We start from the raw sequence: 22094 nt of genomic DNA, 5'->3' as shown, positions 1-22094 counted from the left end.
TTTATGAAAAACCGGCTTAAAAATTTATATCTAGTAATAAAATTTTTTGTGTGTATAAATATGACATCATTACCATGAAGTTGAGTGTTTTTTTTTTTAAAGTGGAATAAAACCATTATTTTCTCCACTCGAACCAACTCGTCTACCGTCTCATCCGAATAAGAAGAGAATTAGGTGCTAGCTCGAATAACGAGTGTGCAAAAAGCTTTGGCAAGACAACATTTCATCGTTTTTTGAGAGACCGGAAAAAATATAATCAAATCACTAAAGAATCCTCATTGTATAACCTCACCTTAGATGTATTATCAATAATGTATGTTTTTTATTTAAAGATATTTATAACAATATTTATATATCGTTATGTATATTGACGAAACGTTTATATTAGTGTTATTATGCATGTGTTGCATACTTCTACGAGTTTTATTACTTTTTAAAAATAATTTATATTTGTCATCACTATAATTTTAGTTTTAATAATAGTGTGAGTTAGTAACTAATATAGAGTATACTTTCCTATACGTCACAAAAATGGAATTAATTTTGCACCTCTAATAGTCGCCCTCATATTTCATCAAGTTACTACAAACTTTCATTTTAAATTGAAGTAACCTCGGAAACAACATTCTATTTATGTAAACAAATATATAATTCTAACATGTAACTAAAATGAATTAAAGAACTTTGATAAATATTTTCAGAAAAAAATACATTACACAACAATGGAAGTCCAATCTCCCAAGTCGCACACTACGCCCTTTATTATTAACAAATGAAAGAATATATCATCCCTACAGACACTAACAGCATTTTGGATTATAATTCAACAGCAAAATGGGCATATAATCACCCCATTTTCATTACATTCTGAGCAAATTATTGCCTCAAAACATCCTTCGACCATTATTTTATGGCTGCCATTGCAATTAAAACACACAACGAACCTTATCCCACCACACCCTTCACAAGGCCCTTCACTCCTATCAGCTTGGAATCCCTTCAAAAAGTGGCCTAAGTTTGCCTAATTCATGCAATGACAACACTAGTTCAGCTCCTCCAATGTATCTGCCCTTTACAAACAATCTTGGGGGAACTTCTTTAGCACCCAAAATGACCCACAGTTCTTCCTTAAACACCGAATGCATCGATATGTCTTTCTCGAAGAACAAGATTCTAAGGTTTTCTAGCAATGATCTGATCCTACGGCAGTCCTCGAATGTTTTCCGTATCCCTCTTAGGCCGGTTGTGTAAAGAACGACTGAGTCGCTCCCCCCTGGCGGGCATTTCTCTGCAAATTCATCTAGGGGATCGGTGGTTTCGTCCAATTTTCGGGATTTTATTGGGGGTTGTTCGTTGCCATCATTTTCTTGGAAGATTTTCAACATATTTCTTGATCTCCTCTCTGCCTCTAGGGCCTTAACTTCCATAACCGCCAGCTCAAAAGCTGCAAGAAGTCTGGGATCGAAAAGGGTCCTCGAATCCAAATCTGGCCGCCTGAAAGACGACACGTCAATCTCTGATAAAGGGACTATTTCCCTCTCCACTTCTCGGAGTTCATTGTCTTCCAAGATCTCAACTTTGGACCTCCATGTATTGATTAACCTCGAATTTTCTTTCGATTCATTTAACTTTCTCTCCATTTCCGGCCTGATATGTTCTTTAACATCACTATCACCTGCAAATTCCAATTTTTGATTATCAAGGCCTTTCATCAGCTTTGATGCCTCAACGATATCAGGTTCTTGAACTTGAAACTTGTCATCAGATAGCTGGTTTACAGGTTCTTTCCGAATGGGCATCAAACCCGCTGCGGAACCCGTGATCAACTTCGATGTATAAAAACCATAATCTAACACATTTACCTGAAGGATTCTTTCAGTTTTCAAGTACCCAATTTCCTTGATTGTTTGAAACTTCTTCATCAGCTTCCCTTTCACTTCTTTCATTTTTTTCCACCTCTACTGATTCAGATCCAAGATTCAGAGAAAAAAGGATCCGATCAAGAGTTTGAAATGAATTTTACAGGTTTAAGGATTTACAAAAGAAAAAAAAAGTGTTGGGTGTGGATCCAGAGAGGAGATAATGTTGCAGGTGTTAACGGCTAGTAAGACCCGTGCTTCCTTTTATTTGAAAATGATCGAGGTCGTTTGCCAGCTGAATTACCAACCGTTTTTCATTTTTTCCCAGGTCAACCTTTCGTAATGGTCCCAATTTAGAAATTATATATTATAATTCCAATTGCAAGTATTATATTTAGGCAAAAACTTGTGTGAGACGGTTTTACGGGTCGGTATTTGTGAGACGGATCTCTTATTTGGGTCATCCATGAAAAAGTATTACTTTTTATGTTAAGAGTATTACTTTTTATTGTGAATATGAGTAGGGTTGACCCGTCTTACAGAATAAGATCCGTGAGACGATCTCACGTGAGACGGTCTCACATGAGACTCACTCTTATATTTAAGGCTAATGAAATATATTTTATAATACTATATATATATATATATACACATATTATATATTAATTATAAAAGTGGTTTACCTGTTTGCATGTACTTCATTAAATGATAAAAATTGTGTGAGACAGTCTTACGTGTCGTATTTTGTGAAACATATATATTATTTGGGTTATCCATGAAAAAATATTACTTTTATGCTAAGAGTATTACTTTTTATGCTAAGAGTATTACTTTTTATTGTGAATATCGGTAGGATTGACCCATCTCACAGATAAAAATTCGTGAGACTGTCTCACAAGAAATCTACTCTCATTGAATAATGAGAAAACTGTTAGTCTAATATATGAGAAAACTGTTATTTTAGTCTAAATATTAAAATATGAGAAAATGCCTTATTGCTTAAGTTCTAAAAGAACTCTCCAATTCAATATTAAAAAATGCCTTACTAATTTTAAAAAAATTGACGATAGAACAACAGCCGCTATCGTGCACTAAATAAACTCTGTGTTGATGCAGTAGCTTGCAAATTAGTGAGCGAAGTGGACATAAGTTAGAAGCTAACTAGTGAGAACAAAAAGTTGAACAGAAAATATAATCTAAAACAATGTATATGTGCTTTCTCCTCGACCGTCGCACTATTCCACAAACTTACAACTGGCATCTATAAAATCTACTCTTGTTCTTCTTCTTCGAAACATAAAAAAAAAATAGCAAAACAAAGTGAGATTTTACTGACAGTCACAGTACTTTTGCTTGTGTTAATGGATGGTTCGTGTATTTTGCAACATGTCGTTGGAGATTCAATCTGGTCCATCCAACCAGTACATGGCTTCTATGCCAATTGGTCCTCCTCTCATTCCTCTCACATCGGTGACATATTATGTAATTCTTTATTTTTCTTGCATTTTACATTCGTTATGATGAAAGGAAAAGATTTCACAATTGATGGGCTTTTCTTTTTCTTTCTTTTTTTTAGAAAAAAAAAATATAGATTTGAGACAGTCGTTAATCCAAGCTTTTATGGTTTCATTTCGATTTGCATACAGATTTCGACTTCAATTTAGGACATTACGATGTGGTTGAAGTGTCGAGAGGGGAATACGATAGTTGCAGCACAAATCAACCCTTCAAGGTCTTCGTGAATGGTCGAGTGATAATTGATCTGACTGAAAATGAGGTGTTATATTTTATATATAATGTTTCAAATGACTGCAGATTAGGGCAAAAAGGTGTCATAGTTGAAGATGGCAACTATTCAAGTTCTAATTTTGAAAAGATGGCTCGGATTCCGGTTTAATAGACAATTTCAACCTACTGTTCAAATCGAGCCATGGCCCGCTTTCAGTGGATAGTTCAAAGCGAACCATGGTCAGCGACAGATTGCACAAAGATAAACCAATAAGATGGAAAACCCCAATAAGACCACATACCAAAAACAAGAAAAAGAATCGGTCCACTGACATGTCAACAACATATTTTTGTTATAACACTGGTTTTCGTTTAATCCTGAGCTGTTGCACATCATCAAATACCATTCGATAATTGTGTCAAACAACCAATAAATCAAGAATGCAAAGATAGGGACAGATGAATATATGATATTAGCAAGGTCTGCAACTGATCAGTGTTTTTATAACCGGACCAAGGTCTAAAAAGGTTCAACGCAACCGTTCCACGACGGTCTCAATAAACCTATTTTTTTATTTTATATAATCATAAAAGAAACATGCTTGAACATGCTTCAAGGTTTAACCCAGACTTTTCGGTTTTTAATTATATCCGACCGGTCTGAGTTCGGTAACCGGTCCACGGCCATCCGTCCGGTTGGAGACATGAACCGACTCTAACCTCGGGTGATGTTAAGGAAATAAGTAATCCAGTTCATCCAAGCCTGTCAGCGAAAGTACTCAATCTCAAGGATAGGAAAGAGATGGCCATACAAAATATACAATAACAGGAATGGTGCATAAAATTTAGAATAAATCATAAACACAAGAGTACTACCATATGATATTGTCTATTCACGACTGGACACTTAAAATGGAGAAATCCGCTGCTTCCTTTGCGTGATCATGACTCAACCCCCGGCTCGCCAGGAATACCACATTGAACATTGCACATTCCAGTCCTTTCATATCTGAATCTAGCGAACTTAATGAATTTAGATATACCCATTGATCTTCGCACAGGGTGTAAGGTCGTGTATCAAACACCCCTTTTCTAACTATATTTCGTATGATAAGCTCTCACCTAATTTCCGTTCCTTTACATCAAAGCTCTCCTGTTTGGAGGTTCCTAAATGTGTGCAGGATGCTCTAAAAGTTCCGAAGTGGAAAGTGGCTGTGTTTGAGGAAACAAGAGCTCTTGAAAAGAACTAGACGTGGGAGATGGTCGACCTACCGAGAGGTAAGGAAGGGTTGGGATACAAGTGGGTGTTTACAACAAAATACAAGTCACACGGGTCACGTGATAGATATATCGCAAGATTGGTAGCTAAAGGATTTACCCAAACTTATGGTATTGACTACCATGAAACTTTTGCACCTCTAGCCAAGTTAAATAATGTGAGAGTACTTCTATCACTTGTAGCAAAATTAGATTGGCTTTTACAAGTACCTTAATATGTGTCACTCAACATCAAAATCAAAACAATTATTATCACCATCAATTGATTATTAGAGGGTATAAAAGCATATGTTTGCACATTTAAAGCAAGAAAGATAAGAATTTATCACAACATGAATGAACCCCTCGATGGAAATTTGAAGATGGGTGGTAGATCATCTTAATACAGCACAAAGTTTGAAATAAGAACCGAGTTTATCATTTGATGGAACGAAAGAATGAGCAGCTTAAATTTTCAGATTCTCATTATTTACGCAGAAGTACAATTCTAGTATTTCATCAACGCAAAGTATCATACCAACACCCTTCATTATAATTCTTAAAGGCTCTTGATTTAAATTAATAAGGGAGTTCAGATTCAATCTTACCACACAAGAGTTCATCCTCATCGATGTCATCAGGAACATCATAGACTCTTGGATTTCATTGCTCACACCCATGAAGTCCAACATTTCATCTTGTAAGTTCTACAAACAATCAAATTCCACTAGGAAATATAAGAAAAATATCAAACAAAACAATACTTTGGTCAAAAGAGAAAGGTGTTACGAGTGAGGTTACACACATCTATATCTTGAATTTTCAGTCTTCATCATTCCTTTGAGATCTTTATTCGCCGACTTCAAAGCAGACATGTTGAGAGTATGTGATATAATTAGTTTTAATTAGCAAAAGTGATAAACAAATGTATCTGAGTTTCTAAAAGTGCCAACCACTAAAACATTTGAAACTTTGATAGGAACATGATAGCATATCAGAATATTAGTGCAGGATTAGTCACAAAATATCACAACAGAAGTCCCCTTCTACATGACAACTGGGTGATCCCCCTACCTCTAAGGAGGTAGGCAGCAGTTTCCAATCACGTTACAGAGTAAGCTCCGCCCCACAAGTCTTGAACTTTTCCCTGTGGGGAACTAACAAGGAAAATACATTGTTGTGTGAACTTGATGAACCCAGAAAAGTGATACTCGATGACAGGATCATAAATAGTTCTATAACGCATTCATCACAAAGCTCCAGAATTGACGGACTATACGAATTGAGTAAACAAACATAAAAAAAAAATTTGCTTTAGATCGCAACAAAACAAACGTTCTAAACCATAAAATAACTACACAAGCCAATAGAAGGTCAATATCATGCAGAATATCTGTTGATCAGGGTTGTGGATACTTAAACAACACAATCTATAATACAGATATCTATGACATTCGACTTCTACAAAACGCGTATCTGAAAATAGAACGATAATGATTTAATTTTCCTGGCAACAACCATGGGAAACTGGGAATGGACTGAATGTGCATTTTGACATGGAGTCATTACGGAGAAGATAAACATACTGTTTGTTGGGCATCTTTGATTCCATCCACAGCAAAGGCAACTTGATCTAGGTTGAATGTCCGATTGTATAGCACATCGCGTTGACCTTCATATCTGTTCGAATATATTCGAGAAACTGTCAATTTTATCAAAATGTGAGTGACCTGATCTTATTTGTGTGTAGCCATTCAGGCAATATGTAAAGCGTGTTCTAGTAAATTGTTTTTTTTTTTTTTGAAAACTGTTCTAGTGGATGTTAATTTCCTTGCTATTGCACACTGCCAATGAACTAAATAGCGAGTTTTTTCATAGCATAGTTCACATCATCTAGGTCAAAACTTCCACTAAGCCACAAACTGCTTTCCGACCCCATAGCATAGTTCACATCAGCAGGATCAAACAGTTCGAAGACAGATAAAGGGTTATGTTCACTAGAGCATCTTTGAGCCATGGAATCTGAGCTGGATTTCTAATCATCGATGCAGATAACTTCAGAGTGGAAATCAAAGCTACCAACATATAAAAATCAAATCTAATGAAACCAAACACTCCCTGATCAACTTTCCTTAAGAATTCCCAGATTTCACCTCATGTACAACATGAAAATTACCCATCTAAACCGTTAGCAAGAAGAATGATTCGATAACGAAATGTACAAAGTAGAGATGGAAACTAATAACCACTCAAACAGAGGAAGTAGCTCACATTCTCTTTTGCTTGAGAATCCTCGTGGCTCTAGCTTTGACGGCTTCTTGTGCTGGACCAGGTCGAGTTTTCTTGATCTGATCTTTGTATCTAGCAAGTTCAGCATCAAGTTTCTTTATCTTCTCGTCAATGGAGTCACCTCTTTTATTTATCTGAAATTAAAATCATCTGCAGATGTTTAATGATCCAACGGAGTAATTACCGATGCCGCGAGGATGATCAGCTATAAAACTACACAACAAAATCACACAAATTGGATATGTACATGGAAACTTAAGAAAGTTTAGCAGCCTATCAAGTTCTCACCATGTTTTGGAGAAGAATAGAAGACTAAAGACTCCCAGCATGCATGAACACATTAGTCACATAATCACCACAAAGATTCTAAAGAAAGTTTACTGGCAGGTGGCAACAAAGTTGGTTCATATAGGTAATGGAATATTTCACAATGTCAGGAATCTTAATATCAAACATAGATAATATCCAACTAAACAATTCAATCAGTTATGACAAAATTCAGAATAGAGAAAGGAGAAAAAAAACTATTGAAGGCACAATTTCATTAGTGAAAGGCACATGCGAGGAAATAACGATAAGTTAAAGAAGAAACCAGGAAACGGTAGAGAAACACGTGTTCATAATTTCATTTGTGAATGGGGCCTAAAGACTAAACTTAAACCAGCAAATCAGCAATACTGATACCACATAGATATATAGAATGGATGCTGATGCACAGAACAGAGATCGTCACATTAAAAAAAAGGATAACCACAGCAATCAGTGAATCCTCCAAACCTTGAGCAAAATTGAATTCAGAATTACTAAAACGACATACCCGGTCGGAGAATTCTTGAAGTGATGGTTGTGGTTCTTTGTCTTTTTTCGCACCAAAAACTCGCATCATCTTCTCGCTCTAACCGTGATTGAATGACAAAACAAATTCCAAAGGAAATCAATGCCGAGCTCGCAAATTTGACGTGAGACTGAGAGGGAAATGGGAACGGCGTGAAAGGGGTAATGAGATGCAATATACGAGGGACCCATTTCTGTGATTAAATATGGAGATATTTTTACTATGGTAACATGAAATTTACCGCGTGAAAGGTCTTTCTATTTCATCCGAAAAAATCGAACTTGCTTTAATTGGACTAAGTCACAAAATCGAACTCATTTTTAGTTAGTCTTTTTTTTGGCAAAAACTTGTGAGACGGTATTACAGGTCGTATTTTGTGAGTCAGATCTCTAATTTTGATCATCTATGAAAAATATTACTTTTTATGTGAAGAATATTATTTTTTATTGTGAATATCAGCAGTGTTGACCGGATAAAAATTTGTGAAATCTCTCACAAGAGATCTATTTTTTTGTATAACAAATACATATAACATAATCATAGTTTTCTTTCTTGATTGAAGTAAGATCTTTTCATAAAAATGTTTTGAACAATTATTAGGTGTTATAAAACGAGAAAAGAACATTAAGTTTTTATTATATACTAGTGACTATGCACACGCGATGCGTGTGTACAATATTTTTATCATTATCAATGGACTAAAGTTAATTTGATAATTTATGGGGTGACTAAATTGATATTTAAATTGTGTGAAATAAAAAAATAAAATAAAAGTGTGTGTTGAAATTTGAAAAAAAAATAACAAAAAACCAAAGTGTAATATTAATATCTGTAGGGTAAAATTGGAAAAAAAACTTGGTGTCTCACTCAGTGTAGTTACTATCATTGGTTGCTCATCTGGATATTTATCTTAATTTGAAAAAAAAAAAAAATAGTAAGATTAGAAAAATTGTGTCCTCTAGTAGTTACTATGGGTCCTCACACTTAATAATATAGTATAGAATAACTAGTAAAAGATGCACATGCATTGCATGTGCTATTATTATTTTTAATTTGTTTAAATAATAATAAATTACAGATTACAGAATTAGTTTTTTTATCTTTTAAATATGGAGTGTTGAAAGTTTGAATTATGGTAGAAGTAAAGTATTTTGGTGTCCCATCCTAGGTAGTACAATCTGTGCTCATCTTTAATATAATAGTACAGATAGTATAGATAGTATAGATATAGAAAGTAGAAACTGTCATTTTTGAAATTTTGACCCGATTTATTTCAACTTCAAACACTACACTTGTTCAAATATTACACATGAAAACACAAAATTACAGGGCATTGCTACACGCTGCACCAGTGAATCAAATATTCCCAACGCGGGAGATAGTTCAATCAAATCCATTGATAATAATACATCAAGAAAAGACACACAATACACGCATATAAATATATAGCCACGCCACAGAAAATCTTCAATAACTTAACTAAGACCTCAGACCACGTTCTTTCCGCGATTTTGTCACAAACAAATCTCCGGATTTCATCATCCCAGGAATACGCCCAGAAAATGTAAGACAACGGATTTGCATTATTCCTTCTCGTCGTCCAAGTGAAACGATAGCTGCTGGTGCAGCAGGCGTGTAAGTAGACAGTTTAGTTTTGCTTCTGCCACTCATTAGCAATTTCAAGTTCTTGGCAGCAACCAAGGCATGGTTATTGGTCAAAAATCCTAGCTTCAGTTCCTACAAGAAGCGATTTCAAATAATAACTGAACCATTCAAGTACAGTATTCTCCGTACATAACTCTTCACTACATAGAGCGACGAGCGACACAAGTAGAGATTTATATAGTCTCCTATTTTCAATGAGAAAGAATGCTGACACGACAACAGAATAAAAAGTTAAATTAGTCTCATTTTTTCAATTATAAAGCATACTGACGCAATGAAAAGGGAATAAAAATGTTAAAACATTATTGTTTCAAGTTTCCATTTTAAGGTATTTGTAATTTTGTATTACCAAAAGGCAAGACCATAGATAGGCCATTTACTAGTATAAATAGATGTCACGAGCGTTTGCAGTATAAGAAACATCAGGGGTCTTTGTCGGAAAAATCCTGGACCAGCCAACAAAACTTGTATCTAAATATTCCTCACCCACATGTAAAGATTTGTGTGGGATAATATTGAATAGTTTGTGTGGCACTCATAATTTATTGAACAAGACTGATATGCAAATCAATTTGATATTAGGCGGCACTTTCAAGAGCAGCAAAATCTAGATTTTGTTGTATTGCCAACATATTGTATATTTGTGTGGAAGGAAAAAAAAATCAAGGTTTCAGTGTTTCGGCACATGGACCTGCATCCAAGCTGATTTAGCAATACTCTACCATGAGATCATTAAAAAAACCGGGACAGAGTTAATTTAGCCTTTCTCATGCTTCAAATCTGAAAACATCAGTGCTTATGTGTTCCCAAATATGTTGCAGACATAGAATTGACAAAAGTAACATAGCAAGAGAAACTTGTGTCAAATTAAATAAAAGTTTCTTAAGTATCTTGATTTTTATTTGATCTTTCCTTCCTTCGTTGATCACGAAGTCATTTTGTCCAACTAGCAGGCCTTCCATAAGTCGTGTATAAAGGTATAATGTATACGAGGATATTACATCCCTTAAGAGTAAAATTAAATGATGCATTAAAGAAAGAAAGCTTACTGGAATATCAGTTATATCTCCAATGGCGAAGGCATTTGGGTGACCCTTGATCCGCAAGTTAGCATCAACCATCAACCTGCCTTCCGTGTCTAAGCCATCTCTCAAGATCGTCTGCTTTAACCAAGATGAGCCAATTCCCGCACCCGCACACAGGAAATGGCAATCAGCTACTATTCTCTCTCCACCTGATGTTTCGTAAACACCATCACTCTGAGATTCCAGATTGACATATTGGTTCAAAATGACCTCAACTTTCTTTGAAGTCAACCAATTTAGCGCTTTTTTCCCTGCTTTTTCTCCAATAAATTCCAATAACCTTGATCCTCGGTGCACCAGTGTTACTTTTTTATCAGGGAAATCTACACTGATTTCTCCTGCCAGCTCTACACCAGTCGGCCCCCCTCCAACAATCAAAATTGAATTGGCCGATTTTATCTTTTCTTGCTCTGCATCATACAGGAAAGTCAGAAGCCAGCAAAGGCATCGGCAATTAAATTTATACATTTTAATGAAGAATCTCAAATAATGCAACAAGAGAATCATACAAACAAATACGCAGCTGTGATGGAAGTAAAAAATTAACTGTTCGGATCCAGCAAATTATTAATGTTTTGTGGATGCCATCTAGAATTTCACTCGGTCAAATCATATATAAATGAGTGCATCATATCAGACCAATAGCCCAAGTAAACAAATAAAATTTCATGAGTACTCAGACGCCATGAGAAAATTATGACATCACTGGCCAAATGGGAATCATGGTTTTTAAAAGCATGCAATTTCAATTAAAAAGGAAGGTTAAAAACAAGCAAATGAAGACAACTTTGACAGAGGTCATTGAGGGGTTATTCTATACCACAAGAGGAGATATAATCTTGTATTATAGATATGGATCACACATCCCAGAGGTATTTTTTCATGCAGAACCCACATATATTTGGATTCATCCAATACAAGATATAGCTTCGAACAACCAACACATTGAATTGCTATGCCAATACTGTAATAATCACATTCCACAGTTGCTTCCTTTTAGCTATTGTACCTGCTTGAAAGTAATGAAGCCTCTCAGCTTTCGTAAAATCACCGGTGTGTGCATGGCCTGTGGCAATGACGAGATAATCATACCCAATCGAATGACCTTGGGCAGTCAATACATTAGTTTCTGTAATGCCAGTTGCAGCAGATGTAATAACTTCAGCGTTAGGAAGGTAATCTGAGTGATTGATCAAAATTCTTTCCGCAAATGAGGGTTCGACCATGGCTCTCAATTTTGCCCAGGGGATCTCTAAATACTCCTTCCTGTATTATGTTTCGACAAATCAAATGAAACCAATCTCTTAGGAGGTTACAGCTCAATTAAGATTATACAACAAATCATGTGAAAAACACTGGATCTCAACAATAAAAAGTTAATTCTTTTTTGTTACTGATTTCAGTCAGAAGTCTATTTACCCTGCAATCATGATCATATTTTAGGTCAATACCACCAACCCTCATTGAATTGTTCGTTTATCTACACCCCGGCAACAACACTATCGAAATCGAAACCAAGTACTTCGTAAATCTAATCAAAGAAAGGCCAGCCAAAGCAATCAAGCCACGTGTAAAACGACTCATCGAGCTAAAACACACACCCAATAATACTGTAAAAAATAAGGAATCGAAGAAAGATAGCAGACTGACGGATCAATGAGGACAACATCAGCATCGTTTTGAAGCGTATGGGCAATCATAGAACCGCCGACTCCGCCGCCAACCACGACCACCCTTTTCTTTTCTCCGGTTAAGCGCTCCATCGCTCACCACAAAACTAAAGTAACTGAGCAATGAACAATTGTGCTGTGTTATCGTAGATTCGTAGTAAGGAAGGGAGCCAAATGCTTGTCGGATATATAATCATACTGCTTGCTTGAGCAAGAGGTAAACTTTTCAAAACACTGACGCAATCCCAATTCCCAAATTCAATATAATTAATTTCAAAATATATTTATTTACAACAAATATAAAAAAATATAATCTAAATTCACATTCTAACACTTCACTTTTTAAACATTTTCAAACAATAACATATTAATTTAAATTATTCTAAGTTTGGGTTAGGAACAAAATAACAACATCGAGTTATTTTAGGTCTGGTCGTTCTCTTATTATATTTTCAGGTTTTCACACCGTTGGTCAGTTCAAACTATTCAAACAATACCATTAGAAGACTAAGATGTTTTGGCAATAATTTTTAAATCCGATTGCAAGGTATCATATGTCAAACTCACATGTAGTACATGTGTTCAAACTATTGATATCTCGCACTGCCACCACCGGTCATAAAATAGTTGTTTTCATAAAAGATATTGAAGTCAAGTACTTCAAATGTCTGCCCTATGTAAAATGATTTCATATATAGTATCTTATCAACTTAGGAATAACATAAAGTTACATATTTCGAACATGGTGTATCAACTTTACGAAAAACAAAAGATTAAAGTAGCGAAAGCACAAAAATCATTAAATGAGCATTTAATGATACATATGACGAACGAAAACGACATGTCCATTATGTCGAGTGATAATACAAATGATCGTTGAAAAAAAAAATCGGTCGTTTGAGCTTTCAATTATAAATATGCAAAACTTTGAAGAGAATAAGCCTAGAGATTCCATCAATGAATTTATCTCAATCCTTCATATTTTAATATATTCGAGTACACCTAATATTTTTTATGACAACCTGCTCACTTAAGCAAGTTCTTCTCAGTTTATATCGGATCATCGAGGATCATTTCGTGCTACACCAATAACTCAGCTGTCAAACCGACCGTAGGGCCAGGTTTTTATATCGTTGTGTGGTGAATAGAGTATTCTTAAATATCTTGATTTGTAAAATGCTCATTAAGAATTTCAATCTATTCAGTGATAAGTAATAACTGAAATGAGTTGTTACAAGACGTTGTAAAACCAAAATCTTTTAGTGGAAATTTATCCAAGTGAAATAAGGGATGTCATATTATTTTTATATGCAGACCTCCATAAAAATACTTGTGTTATTTTATTACACACTTTACATTCTTGCAAATCTTATTTCAAACCGTTTATATCAAATATATTTCATCAACAGTGAAGTCGGACTGTTCCACACTTACTTATTTTTAATAGTCCAACAAATCTAATCGTTCAAGAATATTTCTTAACAACTTTAAAACTATTAAGAACGATTAAAAGTTTATAAATTTTTAAAAAGTTTCTCTGCCTTTCCAAACTTTAATCTGATTCTAAAATACTTAAATCTTTTTTATTTTTTTCTTTGTAATTTTCAAATCAGGGAGTCATGACAAAATCAGTTTCAAACGAAATGTAAGTATTATTGTTTTCAATCATATATATATTTTTAATTGAATCAACAATAGTCAAGCAATAAATGTTTAATTGTATCATTATGTTTTTATAATTACATGGTTAAAAAAAATTCGTAGAAATATACATGTGTATTTAACAATATACTTAGATACATAGTTTTTGAACCATTTATAAAGTATATCAAATAGAACATTTATATTAAATTTAATTATATCATATTCAAATTTGTTTCAAAATTTCATAATATAAATATCAATAATATAAAATATGATTCAAACTATAAAAATTCGTGATTACATGATCTGGACAGGCTTGAAGGGCACCATTATTATTAATAAAAAATATTAAGAAAAGTAAGGTTCAAACATTTTGACTTTAACGTTACATCGACCGTTGAATGGGTTTGGTAGATTCTAGACACAACAGACTAATCAATGGATGAAATTATGCTAAAAATTGTTGTCAAAGAAATATTTTTCTTTGAAAAGAAAAACAATTTCCTCAATCTCGATCGGCGGCTTCCAAGTACCAGCAATTTATGGTCAAAGTTTAAGTTAATTTAAGGATTGGAAGGAAAACTCAACTCGTGTATTTTGAAACGATAATATATAATTTTCTAAATTTTTTTTAAGATCCGAGTCTTTCTAGATGTTTTTTGACACAAGTAGATATAACATGGATTGAGTTTCATGTGAGACCGTCTCACGAATCATAATCTGTGAGACGGGTCAACCCTACCCATATTCACTGTAAAAGTAATACTCTTATCATAAAAAGTAATACTTTTTCATAAGTGACTCAAATAAGATACACGTCTCACAAATACGACCCATGAAACCGTCTCACACAAGTTTTTACCTATAACATGATCATATTAGTGAAAGCAATTTGAGTTTTTATTATGTGATTTATTTGTTTTCCCGTTAAAAAAATACATTATCATCGACTTATAAATTGGTATTCACACTTTATTTTGTATTATCTATATTTCACTTTGTATTTAAAGTTTGTTCACAATAAATACAAATAACAAAAATAGAGTGTAAATATCAACTTTATATATATATATATATATATATATATATATATATAAATTATTTAAATAATTTTGAAATTATTGTTATTATTATCATCATTTCTATTTTAATCACTCAATTTTTCGAGTTTCTTCCATTCATTTATACTTCAAAATTCACATTATTTTTCATTAAGAATTAATTCATGCACTTAAGTATGTTCTCAATGGTTTCCGTCATATATATACACAAACGAATGAAAAATTAAAATAATAAATTAGTTAACCAATATTATAAATTCGCATTTAATTTTGTAAAAATGTATGAAAGATGAAAATGAGTATAATCTAGACCAAATAATAAGAAATATACTCACTCAATTGGCACCTAATGAAAGTACTTCTATTCAATTATTATATTTTTTAAAATAGGAACTTTTGAAATGAAATTAGACTTTGAGAGTAGGTAAATTCTAGGTGTTCTTTTGTAAATTTTTATAACGTTTATTTGTAGATTAGTATATTAGAGTTTAAGCAAAATAGATTGGAAGTTAGATAGTTGGAGTTAGTTAGAAACGGTTATTAGCACATGCATGCAGAAGATAAAACATGAGAGATGCTTGTAACTCATTTTTCACTTTTTCTGAATACAAAAAATACTTTTTTCTCTTCGTTCATCAGCTGCAATATGGTATCAGAGCTTTTATTTTTTTCAGGTGATGAACATCAGCCTACGATTCGAATTTGATCGGTGATTCAATAGACATTTTTCAATTGCATTTCGGTTCGAAGGCGGGCTTCTTTTCAGACCTCTAAAATCTCATATCAATGGCGAACTCAAATCCATCGGTGTGGCATTCACCCATTCGATCGATATCTGATGATCCTTCCAGTCCATATTTTCTACACTATTCTGATAATCCTGGACTTGTACTCGTTTCTCAGCCACTCACAAGGGATAATTTTGCGTCATGGAGCAGAGCGATGCGTATTGCTCTTTCTGTCAAGAACAAGCTGGGATTTGTTGACGGATCGATTCTCAAACCAACAGATTCGGAAGTAGATTTGCTAAATGCGTGGATCAGAAACAATAACATCGTCATTTCTTGGTTACTAAATTCAGTATCTAAGGATATCTCAGCAAGCATTTTATTTGCGGACTCGGCAAAAGAAATCTGGAACGATCTGAAGGATCGCTTTCAGCAAAGCAATGGCCCTAGAATTTTTCAATTGCGCAGAGACTTGATTACTCTCAAACAAGATCAGGACTCGGTTAGTGTTTACTTTACCAAAATCAAAGCAATTTGGGAAGAATTGAATCATTTTAGGCCTATGTGTAGCTGTGGGAAATGTAGTTGCGATGGAGTCAAGAACTTGGAAGAATATGTTCAAATGGATTATACCATGATTTTTCTTATGGGTTTAAATGATTCATTCAATCACGTTAGAAGTCAAATCTTGCTTCTTGATCCTTTGCCCCCGATCAGTAGAGTGTTTGCTCTTGTGGTACAAGAAGAAAGACAGAGAGCCATTGGTAATCATAACACCATGAATACATCAAGCAGAAACATGGCATTTGCAATCAAAAATGCTTAAACTCTAATATAGTATGATTTATTTTCAGTTTTATTTATAGAAAAAATTAATAAGGAAATAAAAAAAGAAATCCATTTCTATTTTTTTATTTAATTTATGAGATAATCTTATAAATATGAATTTATAGAGATAATTTATTATTATTTGTTAGATCAAAGCTTTTACTTGTAATATTTTTATCTATTATTTAACGTATTATCTTCTTAATTAAATTTATATTTTATTACATATATCTGTTTTATTCGTAGTATTTTAAATTTTAATAACATGAGATTAATCGTCATCAATAGAAAATTGCAAAAAAAAAAAAAAATTCTAATATAAAATTAATTGTCCATAATATGTAATTCTAGAGAAATGTAAACTAATTTCATGTATATGAGAAGTTAAAAAATTTAAAAATCAAAATTAAATATAAATATAAATAAAATGTAGTGGTTTTATTTTAATATTAATATGATATTTTTTTAAAATTAAAAGTCTTTTAGTTGAGAATCATTAAACATATGAGAAAATCACAATTTAAGTCTTAAGACATGTTATTTGCACTTCTCGACTTTTAGTCGTGTTAACAATGAATTTGTATTTTTTGTTCTATAATTTATTTTATTTTTTCATTTTTGGGCATTTATTGACTGATGTCCCGTCTATCTATTGAAAATTGCTTATGTGGTGGTTGTGAGTAGTGTTGACATGGATTTTTGAAAGACAACATAATATTCTAAAAAAATCACGATACATGAAAGTTTTTCTTTAGAAATTCATGTCAGCATTTGCGTCGGTCACCTAAAACCAAAATTTTAAAAAATATATAAATTGCAAAGACCAAAAGTTTAATTATCGATATGTGTGGTCGATGAGTAAATTGTGGTCTGTGCATTCATAAAATCTATTATTATGTTATTTTTAATTGTTTTTTCTTTATGACTGATATTTGAATGAAAAAAATTCTTTTATGATTTAAGAGGGTTGCAATTATAAAAAAATCACACAAAAAATAAAAAAAAGTATTGAAAAATGTATGATATTATAAGTGAACATGCTTGTGGTCATGATATTTTATCTTTTGATTTTTGATTTATTTAGATTGATAAATAATTTTAATTAGAGTGTGTGAGACCGTCTCACGGATCATAATCTGTGAGACGGTCAATCCTACTCATATTCACAATAAAAGTAATACTCTTAGCATAAAAAATAATACATTTTTATGAATAACCTAAATAAGAGATCCGTCTCACATTGTTTTTGCATTTTAATTAAAACCGATGTTAATCAAATATCATTAAAGATTATCTAAATTAATCGATGCACAAAGTATTATGAGAAAGATTCTTAAATTTGCGACATGAGTATCCGCATGACAAACTCTAAACACTTTCAGACTGTCAAACTACAGAGAAATAGTTCATCAAACCCAGGATTCCTGCGCTTATTATATAAAAATCAAGAAAAGAGCTTATTATATATGAATCAACTAAGAACTCAAACCAAGCTCCTTACGTGATTTTGTCACAAACATATCTCCAGATTTTATCATACCAGGAATACGCCCAGAAAGAGTAAGGCAACGAAATTGCAGAATCCCATCTCTTCGTCCAAGTGAAACGATTGCCACTGGTGGAGCAGGCGTGTAGGTAGACAGATTAGTTTTGTTTCCACCACTCATTAGCAACTTCAAGTTCTTGGCAGCAACCAAGGCTTGATTGTGAGCCAAATATGCCAGTTTTAATTCCTACAAGGTAAGTGTTTTGGAGTTATAAAAAAAGCGATTCAAGTATAGGCAGTAATCCTAGACACTGCAGAAAATTGGGAGGAAAGGGGATAGTCTTTTTAGGAAATTTTCATCATCCCCTTCTAATTTGATTTCCAATAATTTTAAAAAATTACAACTCAAGTTTCAAATCCTAACGTTAAATAACAAAGGTATTTCTATTAGCAGTAAGCCAGACCACATTTACAAGTATAAATACATTCCACGAGCCTTTGTGGGATAAGAAACATTAAGGTCTTCATCAGAAAAATACTTGTCCTGCCAATGTAGACATGTTAATGTAAATATAGGTTTATTATGTATTCTTGAATTTTATCAGGATATATCTGAGGATATTACTTCCCTTATAAATAAAAAATAATAATATTTCATAAAAGAGGAAAAAAACTTACTGGAATATCTGTTATATCTCCAATGCTGAAGACGTTTGGGTGGCCCTTGACCCGCAAGTTAGGATCAACCATTAATCTCCCTCCCATGTCTAAGCTATCTTGCAAGATGGTCTCCTTTAGCCACGACGAGCCAAGTCCCGCACCCGCACAAAGGAAATGGCAATCAGCTACAATTTTCTCTCCACCTGATGTTTCATAAACACCATCAGTCTGAGAGTTCAGCTTGACAGATTGTCCTAAAATGACTTCAACTTTCTTTGAACTCAACCAATTGAGAGCTTTTTGTCCCGCCTTTTCTCCAATAAATTCTAATAACCTTGATCCTCGGTGCACCAGTGTTACCTTCTTGTCAGGGAAATCTACACAGATTTCTCCAGCAAGCTCTATACCAGTCGGCCCCCCTCCAACAATCAAAATTGAATTGGCAGATTTTATCTTATCTTGCTCTGCAATATACAGGAAAGTCAGAAGCCAGAAAGGCAATAGCGATTAAAATTTGTGTATTTTAAATGAAGAATCTCAAATAATGCAAAGAGAGAATCATACAACTAGCTGTTCAAATGCAGCAGGCAATAAATTTTTGTGGATGTCATTAAGAGTTTTTCTCGGTCAAATTAAATTACGAATGAGTGCATCATGTTAGACCAGAGTCTTAGTACATACATAAACAGTACTCAACTTGAGAACATTATAGTATCAAGGTCCAAATGGAAATCATAGGCTTAAATGGATAACATTTCACTAAAAATGAGGGATAAACGCATGCAAGTGAAGGCAACGTGATGGAGTTCTTCGAAAGGTTATTTTATGCCACAACAGGAGAAATTCTCCTGTATATTGCACATCTTTATATAGGAGGATCCCAGATGTTTTTTTCATGGAGAGCCCACATATGTATTTTGATTCATCCAGAAATGTATGCTATGTAGAACGTAGATTTGACCAAGCCATGCACTGAATTGGTGTCATGCCGTATATGAAGTAACTAGTAATCACACTCCCGCAGCTGTGTCGTTTTATCAATCTCACCTGCTTGGAAGTAATGAAGCCTCTCAGCTTTTGTAAAACCACCGGCGTGTACATGGCCTGTCGCAATGACAAGATAATCGTAACCGACTAAAAGCCCTTGGGCAGTCAATACATTATTTTCTGTGATGCCAGTTGCAGCAGACGTAATAATTTGAGCGTTAGGAAGGTATTCTGAGTGATTGATCAAAGATCTTTCGGCAAATGAAGGTTCGACCATTGCTCTCAAACTTGCCCAAGGCATCTCTAAATATTCCTTCCTATAATTTATTTCGATTAATCGAATGAAACCAAACTCTTTACAGGTTACAGCTGGAGAAAAATAAGAAAACAAACCACTCGGAGAAAAAACTGAATTTCAACAGCAAAAAGTTATTCCACTGATTTTAGTCAGAATTCATTTTTTTCAGCACATTCAAAAGGTGTAGAAATTCGCTTTCAGAGAGAAAAAAAAAAGGAATGTAGAAATTCTCCCTGAATAGTTCCACTCCTGCTTTTTATTGCTGAGCATAGACAAATAACTGAATCAACCATCTAAGAAAATTGATTACCTTATGCTGCTGCATTTTCCCCACATATGTATATGTATCTATATAAGTCACAATACCAAAATGTAGACAGTTTATCAAGATGAAGTCACGGAGTTTAATGCTTTTGTACAAAACAAATCGAGCCGCTAATATTACACAAGGTTATGGTGCATCATTCTACTTCATCAGCAGTGGCTCAGTTTCTACTGTATCAAGTTTATTGAATATGGAAAACGCAACACAGAATAGTTTGATGAAAGCAGACATGCAACCTAACCTACGGGTACGTTCAATTTAAATACATAGTACATATTCAACTAAAACCTCAAAAGTATCGCAAAATAATCAAAAGCCAATACAAAAAACCGTATCCCAGAGGCAATTTTCACCATGACATTAGTCAAACATGTCAGTGTGCTCAAACTCACTAAACGCATAAAGTATGTTTTGCTTCAATAACCTTTCAGTTGCTTCATAGTTCATATTCGTTCTCATTTCTAATTCGAACATTCCTCAGCTTCCCATGATTCAAAATTATACACATCTTGGATGTGAGCTATCCAAGACCAAATTTAAACAGATCTATCCATATAAAAGGGATTGTGTCCTTCACATTACATGAATATATACAAGAAAAGCCACTATATCGAAATTTCTCATCAAAAACTTGATACGCAATTTGCCACCAAACACACACACGCACATAAAAATGGCTCTTTTATCATATCCCGGTAGCCGGACCCTCATCGAGGCAAAAACTGATCGAAGATATGCCAGCTAAAACAAATCAACCGCACCACATTGCGACCCCAAGAGCTAAAAAAATTGTGAAAAGGGATCGAAGAAAGATAGAAGACTGACGTATCGATGAGGAAAACATCCGCATCGTTTTGAAGCGTTTTGGCGATGAGCGAGCCGCCAGCTCCGCCGCCAACCACCACCACCCTTTTCTTTTCTCCGACCAAGCGCTCCATTTCTCACGCCAAAACTAAGTTAATTACACCCTTCTCCTCGACGATTATCACACAATATTATGCAAGTGCATACAGGTTCATAAATTTTAACGGACAGCATTTATGATTTTCCACAATGCATTGATTTTCCTTTTACTAGAATGTTTTAAATTCTTTTTTTTTCTTTTATGAGATATTATATCTTACAATTAATTCCTTAAATATTTAAAAATGATTTAAATAAGTGCCTGCAAATGTGTTTTTTTTTTCAAATTTACAAAATTTGTAAAATAAAAATTCATAATATATATTTTTAAAATATTTAAAATCACTATCTTATTTAATGCTTGAAACATGAATTGAAAACAAATGGGTAGTAAAGGCTTCAAGAGAAATATAAAGGAAAAATTGCACAACAAATTTTTGGACCTTACCCCAATAGATTAAGATAAATTTGGAAGAAATAAGGTACTTTAGCCGTCATTAGGCTGAAATAGACGGTTGAATAGGTTTGGCGGGTGATTCGACTCTACCTATTCAAGTGTAGGGTATTCATTTGGATCGGATTTGGATCGGGTGATTTCTATTACTTTTAATTTTTATTTATTTATTAATAAAATAGATAAATAGTGATTATAAAGAAACGTTTTTGGTTTGGCGTCGCCATCTGATCCTCCAGTAGAACCGTGGGCTTGGCAATCTTCTTCCTTCTCCAATATGTCTGCAAGAAAAGTTCACACATTACATGGAACAAAAAGACTCCTCCCATCCT

At 33.8% G+C, this 22094-nt stretch overlaps 4 protein-coding genes and 1 pseudogene across 7 annotated transcripts; 1 reads left to right on the top strand and 4 right to left on the bottom strand.

Moving 5' to 3' along the window:
- Positions 1-712: 712 nt before the first annotated feature.
- LOC140817184 (uncharacterized) lies at positions 713-2256 on the bottom strand (annotated as a pseudogene).
- Positions 2257-4579: 2323 nt separating this feature from the next.
- On the bottom strand, positions 4580-8147 carry LOC140817186 (vacuolar protein sorting-associated protein 60.1-like). 3 transcript variants are annotated; one of them, XR_012114728.1, is made up of 6 exons: positions 7951-8147; positions 7116-7267; positions 6431-6524; positions 5919-6001; positions 5650-5719; positions 4580-5551 (listed from the first exon to the last, which is right to left on the bottom strand). XR_012114728.1 is itself a non-coding variant. In XM_073176821.1 (5 exons), the coding sequence occupies exons 1-4, from the start codon at positions 8017-8019 to the stop codon at positions 5921-5923; spliced, it is 396 nt and encodes a 131-aa protein (XP_073032922.1). In that variant the 5' UTR covers positions 8020-8147; the 3' UTR covers positions 4580-5551; positions 5919-5920. The 3 variants fall into 3 exon arrangements, 1 of the variants encoding a protein (XP_073032922.1); XR_012114729.1 differs by having other exon boundaries at positions 5650-5704; XM_073176821.1 differs by lacking the exon at positions 5650-5719.
- A 1047-nt stretch (positions 8148-9194) lies between these two features.
- On the bottom strand, positions 9195-12577 carry LOC140816926 (uncharacterized). Its single transcript, XM_073176434.1, has 4 exons — positions 12369-12577; positions 11728-11984; positions 10683-11128; positions 9195-9705 (listed from the first exon to the last, which is right to left on the bottom strand). Exons 1-4 carry the CDS (start codon positions 12479-12481, stop codon positions 9448-9450), a joined length of 1074 nt encoding a protein of 357 aa, XP_073032535.1. The 5' UTR covers positions 12482-12577; the 3' UTR covers positions 9195-9447.
- A 3302-nt stretch (positions 12578-15879) lies between these two features.
- LOC140817285 (uncharacterized) lies at positions 15880-16647 on the top strand. Its single transcript, XM_073176926.1, has one exon. The coding sequence runs from the start codon at positions 15880-15882 to the stop codon at positions 16645-16647; it is 768 nt and encodes a 255-aa protein (XP_073033027.1).
- A 1326-nt stretch (positions 16648-17973) lies between these two features.
- Positions 17974-21417, bottom strand: LOC140817483 (uncharacterized). 2 transcript variants are annotated; one of them, XM_073177195.1, is made up of 4 exons: positions 20391-21166; positions 19843-20099; positions 18814-19259; positions 17974-18382 (listed from the first exon to the last, which is right to left on the bottom strand). In XM_073177195.1, the coding sequence occupies exons 1-4, from the start codon at positions 20414-20416 to the stop codon at positions 18125-18127; spliced, it is 987 nt and encodes a 328-aa protein (XP_073033296.1). In that variant the 5' UTR covers positions 20417-21166; the 3' UTR covers positions 17974-18124. The 2 variants fall into 2 exon arrangements, with proteins under 2 accessions (XP_073033296.1, XP_073033295.1); XM_073177194.1 differs by lacking the exon at positions 20391-21166 and adding an exon at positions 21231-21417 and having other exon boundaries at positions 17976-18382.
- Between the last annotated feature and the right edge of the window lie 677 nt (positions 21418-22094).

The sequence above is a fragment of the Primulina eburnea genome, chromosome 16 (genome assembly GCF_022965805.1).
Source record: "Primulina eburnea isolate SZY01 chromosome 16, ASM2296580v1, whole genome shotgun sequence".
NCBI classification, from domain to species: domain Eukaryota; kingdom Viridiplantae; phylum Streptophyta; class Magnoliopsida; order Lamiales; family Gesneriaceae; genus Primulina; species Primulina eburnea.
The sequence above is the reverse complement of the archived record's forward strand: the minus strand, read 5'-3'. Positions and strand labels throughout refer to the sequence as shown.